The sequence below is a fragment of the Hemicordylus capensis genome, chromosome 1 (assembly GCF_027244095.1).
Source record: "Hemicordylus capensis ecotype Gifberg chromosome 1, rHemCap1.1.pri, whole genome shotgun sequence".
Classification (NCBI taxonomy): Eukaryota; Metazoa; Chordata; class Lepidosauria; order Squamata; family Cordylidae; genus Hemicordylus; species Hemicordylus capensis.
The window spans coordinates 303,979,939-303,993,058 of NC_069657.1; the positions used below are offsets into that span (position 1 = coordinate 303,979,939).

Sequence of the window (13,120 nt, forward strand, 5' to 3'; positions counted from 1 at the left end):
ATTTGTACACCTTCCCAAACCTTCATCTCTGGGCAGTTAACAAAAGCATAAAACAAGTTAAAATATATACAAAAACTTAAAACGATTTAACAATTTAAAAATCACCTAAAAACCTTAAAAATTTTTTTATCTGCTGCAGCAAATAAATCCAAATATTTAATCATCATCATCATCATCATCATCATTAATAAATAAAGAGAATAACCACATTAAAAGGTGCCTCTTTGCCAAGTTAGCAGGGGTGACTTATAAAGTGCTATAAGTGCTGTTTGGCTCAAAATACTTGTGAAACTTGAATTGTCAGATTAGAATCTGGGGGCTGCTTCAGTATTCAGTATAATGTATGCCAATTTGGTTTTTAAAAAAATGTCAGATTGCAATGCACCTTTCAAGTTTGTGGCTGCAATCCAACACACAGGCATATGTAAACCCATTCATTTCAATGAGCTTCAGTGGTTTAACTCTGTGCTGGATTGTGGCTATAGAGTTTACACACATGTCAAAATCTGTTGCTGTATAACTTCTGATAAAGATTCCTGTGTTTACTAAACAGATTGAACTTCGGCGCATGATATTATATTGCAGTCCAAAAATTGCTGCTCAGGAGATTTGTTGTGAATTATCGGAAAACATGGTAAGATATGGAAATAAGAATGCAAGTAATCCCCACCCACCCAGTAGTGAATTCCTAAGGGATGAGGGTGGGGGTTAAAGGAAGGAAGGGCACAGTCAGAGTAGTAGTAAGGGTGGGAAAATAGCATGGCTTTAATAGTGCAGGGGCAAGTGGGGTGGGTGAGAAACTTACTTAGGAGGGGATTTCACAATGTACCTGTATGTTACTTATATGATTTTAGTGTGGGTAGCCTTTGGTTGTGAACACTAAAGTGCATTTGTTTTGTACTTACAGTATATATTTAAAGTATATATCCTATATTTCCTATATATATATCCTATATTTATTATTTCCTATATATATATATCCTATATTTAAAGATATTAATGACTACTTTAAAATGACAACAATAATGATCATACATTTTTATACCATAAACAATGTAAGTAAGTATGGTATCAATGGAATGGTTTGTCCTTCAGAATGGACCCATCTATTGGATTAGATTTCATGCTGGAAGGCATGAGATGAAAATTGGAACAACCAGATTTCAGCCTGAAAAGAAATCATTAAAGGGATTTGCTCCAAAAAGGGAATGAGATCTTTTTGTCAGTTATTGCAGTAACATGTCTACTTCATACTATTTTGTGTCATCACTGAACTTGATTAGTGCAATTGTTGATGAATATTGGTGTGTGTGTGTGTGTGTGTGTGTGTGTGTGTATTAAGACAATTATGGTGAGAGCGATACTTGGACACAAATGAAATCTTGAAGCTATGACCCCATGAGGGTCCATAATTAATGGATCCATAGCTCAGTGCTGAGGGCCCATAACTCAGTGGAAAGGTTCAATCTGAAGCACCTCTGGGTGTGGCTGGGAAACACCTTTCTGAAACCCTGGAGAACTGCTGCCTGTCACTGCAGACTGCACTGAGCTTGATGGGCCATTAGTCTGACTCGGTATAAGGCAGCTTCCTATTTACATGTGAAAGATTTCAAGGGCAAAATTCTTGATTATGAGCCTAGTGCTCTCTCCACCCCCATATTAGTTTTCATTCTCCTTTTCTCTTTCTATCTTTTTTCCTGTTGTTTCTGCATTTTGAGCATGGTTAATGAAGGTGCAGGTTTGGCCTCTGACCGAGGAGTTATAAACATGAAATTGAATCATATTTAAAGCTGAATTTGTTTTAAGAGCCCCTAACACTATTTCATTAAAACGTTGGTATGATGGTTTACTTACATCTTTGAAATTAGACTTGCCACATGAACAACAGATCATAGCACACAGTTGGGAAAGTGGAACAACAATGTGTTTAAGATAGTGATACAACACAGTTTTCCAGCATGAAAAGGCAAAATATATGTATAGATTATCAGAGAGTATTGGAGTGTGTGAGAAAAAGATCGGTTGTTGGACAAGATTGGACATTTTCCTTTCCAGGCATGTCTCTACACTACAATATCTCTCGGTCACCATCTCCTTTAAATAAAGGTGGATTGTGAAAAAGATTTAATCTCTAACATTGTTTTATGTATAAACAAATCACTCTTGCCCTGATTTTGAGTTCAGTTCACTATTTTCATAATGGTTGCATCAACACAGAGTCATTTTAATTTAAAATTTCCCCCACAAAGTGTAATCTCCACAGATGTGGAAAGCACGGCAGGAAATATATTTTGATCCTTGTTGATGAAGTAGACTTAAAGCAGAATATTATATTTATAATTTCAGTGTCCTTTGGAAGAAAACTTGAAAACTACTGCAGCATCACCATCAACTGTTCATGTTGGTGAAATACATGCACTTCCAATAATGGAAAAAAAACCTGAAGGAAAATGTTTTTGCTATTCAAACAAAGTATGAGACTCTTTTTTAAATCATGCATTATTTGATCAATATAAAGTTTGTGCATTTGTTGTTTTGCTTGGACTTTTGTTTATCAGCTATATGAATATGCCAAGTGGCAAAGAGTGCTTTTGCTCCCCATATCTCAACTAAGATTAATTTTGGAGGGAGTTATGTTATATAGACTACACATTTAGACATGCTGAATGAACAGTCATAAACTTTAGTTATATAGGGCCATGAACGACACTGCAAAGGTTGTGGCAGTTGTGTTAAAGATGGCATACTCAATTCAGATTCATAGCCTCAGTGAAACAAATGTTACGGTAAAATCTCACAGGGTTATGTTATCAACCATCTGACTAGCATGGATGACACTGATTGTTCAGTGTTAAAACAGATCAGCGGAATCTACAGGACAGACAAATACTATAATAAAGGGTGATTTCAAGTTGACTGGATAAATGTCACTTCAAGGTATGCTGCAGAGATGAAATTTCCTAACAGTATGAATGATTGCTTCCTGGAGCAGATAGTTGGAGACCCCACACAGTCTTTGTGTGGCAGTCCTTGACTTGTTCCTAAGTGGAGCACAGGAGGAACTAAAGAAAATATAGCTGGGCCAGTGAGGAAGAAATTCTGCTGACACCCTGAATAACATTGCATTTGCATAATAAGCAAAGTTGTGCTAGCACAAGAAGATCATGTAGCTGTGCGAAGGAACAGGGATTCTCAAAATTGCACATGGATTTTCAAAGTTCCCTTTGAAATATATATATGAGGCATGCCACTGGTTGTGCACCTTTTGCAGAAATGCAGACATGCTTGTGCTAGTTCCACATTTGTCTGGACTGGAAGCTCCAGGCCTAGTGCGAGAAGCTAGTACAAATGTCAGAATGTTGGCCACTGTCAGAGTCCACAAGCGAGGGGAATTTATAGCAATCTTCCATTTAAAAGGGGAATGAGACAAAAATGAGTGAACTAAGCACAAATAACCAGTGTAGGTACATTAGAAGCAAGAAAGCCATTCATGCCTGTGTGTGCACCACTAAGAGGAAGGACTTGTGAATGACGGACATGCTGCATAGAAACAGAGTTCATGGCATCACTCTTCACAAAGAGGATATCAGTCAGAGACCCTTGAACCAGCCTGTTGGGTGATTATTTTGCATAAACTATTGCCAATGAAAAGTAATATAATTTGCATGTAACTTGCACAACCTTGGCAGATGTCATACTGCAGCAGAAGTTTTGCAGTTAGAATACATCTTCTTAACTAATTCTTAGAATATTCTTATTTTGTAATTGACACTCTGAAATGTGCAAAATATGAGTCAACTAGTTAATCCAACTGTTGGATTTTTCAGCTAATTTTCTGTTTGTAATTTGACAGACGTGAAACAATTTCTTTTTTAAAAATATGAAAGTTGGAATGTTTAGGGTTCCAAAAGTAATTTGCGGACCGTACAAGTGCTCTGTGTGTGTGTGTGTGTGTGTGTGTGTTTGTGTGTGTACACGCACACATCCAGCAGTAATAATGTATCAGCTCAATTTATTGCAGCAACCAAAAATGCAAGCAGGATAATAGGCAATATTAGAAAGGCACTTGGAAAATATTACAAAAATAGTGATGCTCTGGTTATCAGTGGCTGACATCCTCACTAAAAGTGCAGAGGTGCTGTGTGAATAACACCTCTGCAGAGTTTAGTAACTCAATGTCCCACTGCACATATGGAGGGATGGGCAATTTATACCAGCTTATCCTTCTCCCAGAAGCACTGGCATAGCCAGGGGAACAAAGCCCATTCACACCCACCCCCCTGGCCCTGACGGGGGCATGCTGCATGCACGCACCAGTGATACCCCTTGCATGTTACTTCACATGCAATGGGGTGTGATCAGAGCCCCAGATGGCTCGTGCAAGCCTTCTGGTGCGCATTTTCAGCCGGCATTTGCTGGCTGGTACATCCCCCCCCACCTTTTTCTCTCTCTCCTGTGAGGGAGAGAAAGGAAAACAGATGCACCCAGCCTGCAAACGCCAGCTGGGAAATGTGTACTGACTGGGGGGAGGGAGTGGCAGAAGCCAAGGCAGGCAGCTCTCAAGAGCTGGCCAGCCTGAATCTTTGAACTAGCCTGCTCTATTATAGCTCTGCCCAGAAGCACTCTTTAATGTGCAAAAATCTATCCCTGAGGGCTGTGTGATCTTCAGGGCATATTTATGGGTGTAAAGAAGTGCTTCTGGGGGAAGGAGAGATCGGTGAAATGTGCCCCCCATTTGTGCAGCAGACTCTGGATTACTACTGGAGGTGCACCTGCAGCACCTCTGCACCATTACTAAGGATGTTGTGCAATCATTATTTCATTCAGATCTGTCCTCCTTCTCAGCCACTTTCTGGCAGAGCAAGCCAAAAGTGGGGAAGGTAACGGATTGTATTTGGGTAACCTGTGATCTTTCAGCACAGAGAGAGCCTCCTGAATAGCTCAGTACCCAAGAACCTGTGTAGAGAATAAAACTGATATCTCCTGCATTGGGAAGAAAACTTTTGTTGGTTTTGTGACATCAGCAGCCATTACAAGAATCCCAGCCTTTACACCTCACTACATTGCACAACAAGCAATCAGTATCCTTAAGGGAAAGCCATCTAATGGTGCAGCAGGGAAATGCTTGAGTAACAAGGAGAAGGTTGCCAGCTCGAATCTCTGCTGGTACCATATTGGATAGCAGCGATATAGGAAGATGCTGAAAGGCATCATCTCATACTGCGCAGGAGGAGGCAATGGTAAACCCCTCTTGTATTCTGCCAAAAGAAAACCACAGGGCTCTGTGGGTGCCAGGAGTTGAAATTGACTCGATGGCACACTTTGCCTTTACCTTTACCCTTAAGGGAAGGGGCAAAAAAGGTATGAGAAAACAATGGGGATTGTTGTCACAACTGCTGATGTCACAAAGGCACTGCCTTCCCCCTCCATAAGATAGCCATAGGGATGGGCTACAGCTGAGTAGGACTGAAGGGAAGAGGACTGAAAAGGGGAGTTTTGTGTTTCTGTAAACATCCTCAAGAATAACTGCCAAAATTAGGCTGTGTTTAGATACTATGTGTTTAGCCCACAGGACGGTTTTGCTTATAATTCTTTTTTTTTTTAATTAAAGCAAGATTTGAGCACAGAAAATTCTGACTTTATTTTAAACAGGGAGAAGCAGGTTTTCCAGGAGCAGCTGGTTTGCCAGGCCAGAAGGGAGAAAAGGTAAGCCCAATCCTATTTCAAGTTCCACTGCCAACTTTCATACATGTATTTTATGTTGCCCTTTGGTTCTCCATTTGTAATTCATGTTGAAGGAACTGAAGGAGAAACATCCTTTTGCTTATCCTGAACCTTTTAAAAAGCTGTTGTTTCATATGTACTATTTATAAATGGTCTAAGTGTTTTCTCTATAGCATTTTATATGTGAAGTGTTATGCACCTATAAAACTCTAAAGAGCCTGGGACCTAGATACCTGCAGGATGGCCTTCTCCCAAATGAAACTGCCTGTTGAGATCATTAGTGGATGTCCTAATTTCAGAAATTGGGTGGGACATGCCTTTTTTGTGGTGATGCTGTCCTGACTGCAAATGTCTCCACACTTCCCCCCCCCTGGAATCAACTTTAATTTCTTGTAGGCTCCTGCTGAAAACTGCTTTTTATAGTAAGGTTCTTGGTTAGTTTTAATTATGAGGCTTTTGGATGCCTTAGTGCTACCATGTGGATTTGTATCTGTATTTTTAGTGCCATCTTAATGCACCAATTTTTCACTTCTGTAAGCTGCTTTGAGCAATTGTGAGAAAAAGGCAGGTTAAATTTTTCCCCAAGTAAAAATAAATTTTGAAACAATTGGCTATGAAGCAAACAAGTGTGTTTAATGTTTCATGTTAAGGGAGATGGTCCCCAATTTCTATTATTCCAAATTGTATATACTAGTTAGACAGTGTTGCTCTATTTGGTTGGTGAAAATACACTTCATATTTGAAATAATGTTAGAATAATAATAATTCATTGCTATGAATTAGGATTTGGGAGCTTAAAGGAACTCCTTTTGTCTCAACCTGTCCATTCTCTGCGGTCATCAGAGGGCCTTACCTGGATGCCCTGCTCAGATGGAGCAGTTGGTGAAAGAAGAAAAAGTCATTTCAGTTGTGGTATCCCAACTGCGAACTGTCTCCCTCTTGAGAGGCTTGCTTGGTCTACAGTAATGTCCATTTGGTGCCAGCCAAATATGGTGTACCTATACCTAGCAAGGCAGCAGATAGAGCAAGAGCATGAAAAAGGAGCTGTTGAACCAGCTAAGGCCAGCTGCACATTGAGGAGTTAGCCAGGAGCCCCACTCCTTCCTAAAAAGCTCCGGTTTGCCCTTAAACCTGACTCTGGATAGTTTTTTCCTGACTGATGCTTTATTACAGGCCCAGAGTCAGACATTAATTTTTTAAAATTAGTTCCTGATTAACTAATTTATGTCTGGTATTTTTCCCACTTTCCCCCATCTTGTCACAACTTTCTTTTTTTGATCAATGTCAGATCAAAAAGGGTTTGATAGGGTGAGCTGTTGTTCCAACCTTGTGCTGTTTGACTATTTCAGCATTTGGGCCTGACTGAGTTTCAGTGTGGAGAGTGAAGGGTGAGATAGGAGATTTGGTCTGACTGCATCTTAATGATGGGTTTAATCTGTAAAGCCTCGTTAGGGGTCTGCTCCACACTGTCAGACCAGAGTGGGGCAGAGATAGGGCATGGTCAAGGTCTAGCTCAAGAGGAGGGCAATCAGAGTCCATGAGGGCATGGGTCATTAAGCTGAACTCCACAAGAGGCAGGTCAGGGTTAGAGGGGCCAGAGGTAGGGAGGGGCATGGCTGAGATTATGTAAGAATCAAGATCTGAGGAAGCGATCAGTGGTGCTCTTGGACCAGACTTCTGGGCAGAGGTCCAGTTTCCTTCAGGCCTGGGGTGGGGGAGGGGGGCTCCAAATGCTGAGCAGCCTGCTAATTCAAGTGGCAGGATTGTCCATGCAAAATGTGCGTGCTCTCTCTCTCTCTGCAAGTCAGTATCCTATTCAGAATCTCTTCTAAAAATACAAGCAAAAATGTTTCCAGCTTTCCCTGGGTATGTTCTGGTGTAAAAAATAGTGCATTGCAGTTTATCTGGCAGCAGAAAGGATGGGTCCCCCAAAAGGCCTTTAGGTCTAGGCTGCAAAATTACCTAGGTGCACCTCTGGCAGCAATACTGTGGTGAAAGGGCCAGAGGCAGGCACAAGGTCAAGTCAAGTAGGGGTCATAATCCAAGGAAAGCAGATACAAAAGCAGAGTACTTTACCTACAAGAAGAGTTGCTCAGGTTGAAGAATAAGCTCAAGCCATTGCTGTATAGTGCTTGGAGAACAAAGATTGGCCCTTAAGGTCAGCTGACAATGTTAACACTGGCTGGCACTACAGCCTTGATGGCAGCCTTGAATCACAGAGCTTAATCTGTCTGGTGGTGGGGGTTGTAAAGTGCTGGAGCGACCCCTCTGACCCTGTCCTTTGTTACCAGCTGTTTAATAAAATTGTGGTCTCTTTAAATTCAATTGTTGTTGCCATTATGGTCATTATGAAAAACTCTAATCTCAACCTCTAGTGATGGGGATTAAACAAAAAATGTAGCAAAGTGTGGGGTGCTTTACTTTTGCTGCTCTAGAAGTTTAAAACTGCCTTGAAGTCTTTATGAAGGCCCCCTTGGTCTAGAACTGTAGTGATTTGGACAGATGCCTCTGAGATTTGGTAGTCCAGGCTTAGTTGCCTAATGTGACTGCAGCAGAAAGGGTTCAAGCAGGCATTCTGGGACTCATCTTCCGAATTAGCAGTCAGGGTGAAGTTTCTCTGTAAAAAAGCACTCTGGGAAGCTACAGGCTTATATCTGTGCATCAGTGTTATTCTGCTAGTGGTGTTGGGGCACTGACTCATTCAGGATTTGCCTCAATCCTGTGGCTGGCATCCTGATTATAAACATGTGAATGCTATGTGCCTGCAGGGGAGGGGTGAATTTTGATGACGTCCTCATCCCCCGGAAGCATTCTGTGCCATCTGAAAATAGATCCTTGGTGGTTGTGCAGCTGCATTAAGCTGGAACTCAGCAGTTGCACCAGCAATTCTCACGTAGCACCCATGCTTTTAGTCAAGATGTCAGCCTATGTGTCTTTCCAGCTTCCTTCTGTATTCTGTTCTGCAAAGTATCCTTCCAACTCCTTAGGGCTATTCTCATGATCGATGGAAACCGGGCTTAGGGAGCCCAGCCCAGTTTCCATCAATTGTGAGAACCACCAGGCTCGTGGGCAAGCCCGGTGGTTCAATGGCAGCTAGCCCACATAAATACCCAACCACCTAAATGAGGTTAATGAAGCAAGCGCTCCGTTAACCTTGTTTTTGTAATCATGTGTCAGCCACACTCGGAGCCGGCAGGGGCTACGGAGATCAGGGGTGTCGCAGCAACACATGAGCAAAGAAATGAGGTTAACGGAGTGCTCGCTCCATTAAACTCATTTAAGGGGAGGGTGTTCTAGGAGGGCTAGCTGCCTTGGGAGCACCAGGCTTGCCCGCGAGCCTGGTGATTCCCACGATTGACGGAAAGTGGGCTAATAGGCTCCCTTAGCCAGCTTTCTGTTGATCGTGGGAATAGCCTTACTGATCGTGTGGAAAGCTTCATAGTGGTAGATTTCCTGAGCCCTCTTCCCAAGTTTGATCTCACTTCTTGCCTCCTTTGCCCCTATTTCCAGCTTTCCATCTCCAAGCAGGTTCTGATCCTGTCCTGAAGTTGGTCTTCTACTCCTGGTACTAAGGCCATCCTGATCCTGATTCCTCTAAACTTCATTGTTTTGGGGGGGGGGGGGGTTGTATCAGCTTTCCCTGTTCTTTTTAAAGTTCTGCCTCTTTTTAGCATTCCTGCATTTCTCATTCTCCCTCATATTCATGGGTTACAATAATATTCACTCAGCCTCTATCTTGCGAACTAAAAAAAAAAGCAATGTGCTTTTGATTTTCTGTGATGACAGCTTCTTTAATCCTGGGAAGAGTTCCACATATACTCTATACACCAAAATTCATTGTTTTGGGGGATCATATTGGTGGCCCATTATAATTTCATCATTTATTAAGCTTCTCTTTCTTCTTCATTTCCAGTTCATAATTTCTAAGCACATTTATTAATGGTATCAAAAGCAGATGACTATGTACAATAATTACATCTCATCTTATTTCTGGTACTTCCATATATGGCCTTCATTTGTGTTAATGATGTCTCATAATTTTGCTAGCATATTCCAGCTGTGCATTGGATTTCATCAACATCCTCCAATCTCTTCCAATGACCAAAGCTACAAATGAAAATCACTTTTACAGAGCTGATCTTTTTGATGTATCAACTGCATATCAGTGTGCAGCCTGAAAAATTGACTTTCCATATAGCCCTTTGTGTATTGTTTTAGCTGATTCCTATCTATCCATCTACAATACACCCCATGATTTCCAATTTAAGTAGTAATCTCCCATATGGCAATGTATCAGATGCTTTGCTGAAATCCAAACAGACCAAACTGACTTTATTTCCCTTGTCCAGAAAACCAATTATCTTTTCCAGATTATTTTGACATATTCTACCTTTCATGGACCTATGCTGTGTTCCTTCTTGTTTGACCCTTTCTTCCTGTCTTATATCATCCATTCCTCCACTGTTTCCTCTGGGACTTTAGTTGCATTGATCTGAACAAGTAAAACAAAGCAAAACAGTACAGTTAAAACTCTGGCACCTTGTTGCCAAACATATTTACTTGGAATGGAGTCTCATTGCTTTGAATGCAATACATGCTTATAGAATTGCAGCCATATTGCATGGGGAAAGACTGAGGCCTGCTCCACTTGTGCAGCAGAATGAGGTGGTAGACTGCTGGGATGATACAAAGGAGTTCACCCAGGCTGCATCTGGGGATCACATGTAAGAATATTCCCCATGTTAAAAACTCCTTGCAAACAGAAAGAGAGCACAGCACACGCAAAACCTAGGAGAGAACTTTTCTTCCTGATGCATCAGCTTCCTGCTGACAGTAGATTTATTACAAAAGAGAACATTCAAAAGTTGTGTTCTCCAACTGTAGTCTGAAGTGATGCAATTAATTCTACCACCTCAGAACTCCACCACCTTATTCACACGTAATTACCTGAATGTGTAGATCAGGCCTAAGACTGAAGGTCAAACTAGATGTGATGAGGCAGCCATGTTGTTTATTAACATGCCTCTCCTAATCAGATATAAAGTGGGGAGTGAAAGCCTGGTGAGTAGGTAAAGAGCATCTTTCCTTCCCCACCATACCTTCTTGTCATTTCAAGCTCTTTCCTCCCAGCTTGACCCCAGAAGTCAGCTTGGCTGGAGAGAAAAGTTATTGAAGTAGTAGAGCATGAGGTAAGGAGAGGGAAGAGGAAGCAGAGGCTGAGTTACAATAGAACAAGGGGGGGGGACATTGTCCCAGGGCCACCCGAGAAAGGGGGTGCTGGCTGTGTTTCAGCTTATTCTTTGCTTCCCACCTCCCACCTCCTTGGCATACTGGCGCACTGGGCTGCTGATACCAGGACTCATCTTGGCTTTAAGCTTTCAAGGAGGGGAGGAAGGAGGAGTGTCAGGCAGCATCCCCTCCCCTTTCTCTCCTCATGACTGGCTAGCTGGATGTTCAGGCTCAACCCACCCTTCCCTTAGTCTGACTGCAGGCTCAGCATCCAGGGGAAAGTTTCTGAGCACCAATCAGCATTTTCCAGACTGCTAAGCCTCTTAGCCAGATTGAAGGATACTGGAGTGAGCCTGAACACCTAACAACCCAGTCATGAGGAGGGAGGGAAAGGCCAGGGTCAGGTTGAGGGAGGAGTAGGCTGAGAATGAGCACCTAATCAGCTATTCACAAGGAGAAGAGGAGGGCTGGGCCGGCCTGGGCCGGCCCAGCCCAGCCCAGAGGTATGCTGTGGAGTCCTGGTCACAAGACTCCAGAACATGGGAGGAATCCATGGGATATAGATGTGAGGCACTCCAGCCTAACTTTTTGGGCTAAGGTGGGGAATCAGCGAATCTAGAGGGAGCAGTTCATTACAGTGTTCAATTTGTGCAAAGTTTTGGTCTAGAAATAAATGACAGAGATTGGGATAAAGTGACAGATTTATTAAGGGTAATGAGGTACAGGAATGCAGAAAGACTGATTAATCAAAGTAAGCAATACAATATTAACTAATAAGACTAATAAGACTAATTTGAATCTCATGAAGAGGCGTTTTAGCTTGAGGTCTGAATTAAAATCAACTCAAGGCTGACCGGAGAAAAGGTCTTAGAGAGCAGCTTTAGACTTTAAAAAGAGTAAAGAAGAAGTTTGAAACATAGGCTGGTTAGTATACCAGAATCCTTCTAGTGGGGTGTCTGTCATCCCTGATGCTCAGTGGGTGCTTAGGGATGTCTCCGCAGGAAGAAACAGGAACGCAGTGCGTGCCACTCATGGGCCAGGAAGCCAGAAAAAGTCTAAAGGTGGTCTGGTCTCAAAATGCCAGCTGAAAATGGGTCCAAACTGGAGGCTGGAAGTGGAATGGGCACCAAAGCCAAGGCAGAGGCTGATGGAATGGCTGATATCAAGACTCAAATGCCAAGACCATACATACAGGAGGTGGTTCTAGGGAAGAAGCACGCTGCTTAATGGGATTTGGCATACAAATAGGCAGAAACCTGCTCTCAGACCATATACGGACCACACTTCTTTCCTGATGAGGGTGACATCTGGGATGAACAAAATAATACATGTTATCTTGTTCAGTCCTGGGTGGGTGTGTTCTAGATGCATAATGAAGGTGATGGTTTGAGCAAATTGTATGGGCTAGGGTAAATGAACAGACTTAAAATTCATCTGTTCACAGGGAAGATCCTCCAGGTAGAAGATAAGAATTTATTTAGATTCTAGGTTGGACTCACAGTCACACCCCACCTGGTAGGGGCGAGGGACCTATTAGGATGGTCTGCCCGAGAAGGTTATTGGATCCCATAGGATTTCAAGAAGTCTTGGAGGGATTTAGTGTTGGCTCTGCCAGTGATCCTGTTGATGCTTTGGTGGGAACCTAGAACAGCAAACTCACCGTAGACATGGCAGTAGACATGATAGCTCCTAAGGATCCTCTCTGACCCGCTTCAAAACTGGCCCCTTGGTATACAGAAGAACTATGGGGGCTGAAGTGGCAAGGTAGACGACTGGAGTGCAAATGGAGAAAGATTTGGCTTGAATCCAACAGATTGCAACATAGAGCTCATTTGAAGACCTATGCTCAGGCGATATGTGAGACAAAGGAGTGATTCTTTTCTACCTGTATTGTTTCCGCAAGTTCATGTCCGGTGGAGTTGTTCAGGGTTCTGAGAGGGTTAGTATGTGCCCCTCCTCCCTTGAATCAGAATCTGGAACCATCAATTACCCGCTGTGATGTGTTTAATGATTTATTTGTGGGGGAAATATCTCGTATTCGGGCCAACTTAGATTCCATCTCCACAATTACTTCAGTGTCTGATGTGGAGCTGTCTAGCGACTCCTCTTATGTGGTTAGGTTGGATCAGTTCCAGTTTGTGACTCCTGAGAATGTGGACAAGCTGAT

At 42.4% G+C, this 13,120-nt stretch overlaps 1 protein-coding gene across 14 annotated transcripts in view; it reads left to right on the forward strand.

The window, feature by feature from the left end:
* Positions 1-13,120, forward strand: part of COL19A1 (collagen type XIX alpha 1 chain) — a 404,037-nt gene that overhangs the window by 104,582 nt on the left and 286,335 nt on the right. For all 14 annotated transcript variants that reach the window (XR_008314075.1, XM_053286727.1, XM_053286726.1 and 11 more), the window contains 3 exons: positions 554-634; positions 2,347-2,472; positions 5,653-5,706. Coding sequence is in view for 13 of the 14 variants with exons in the window: in XM_053286727.1 (XP_053142702.1) it covers positions 554-634; positions 2,347-2,472; positions 5,653-5,706 (261 nt within the window). In the remaining variant the exon portion in view is untranslated. The remainder of the gene's footprint in view (positions 1-553; positions 635-2,346; positions 2,473-5,652; positions 5,707-13,120) is intronic.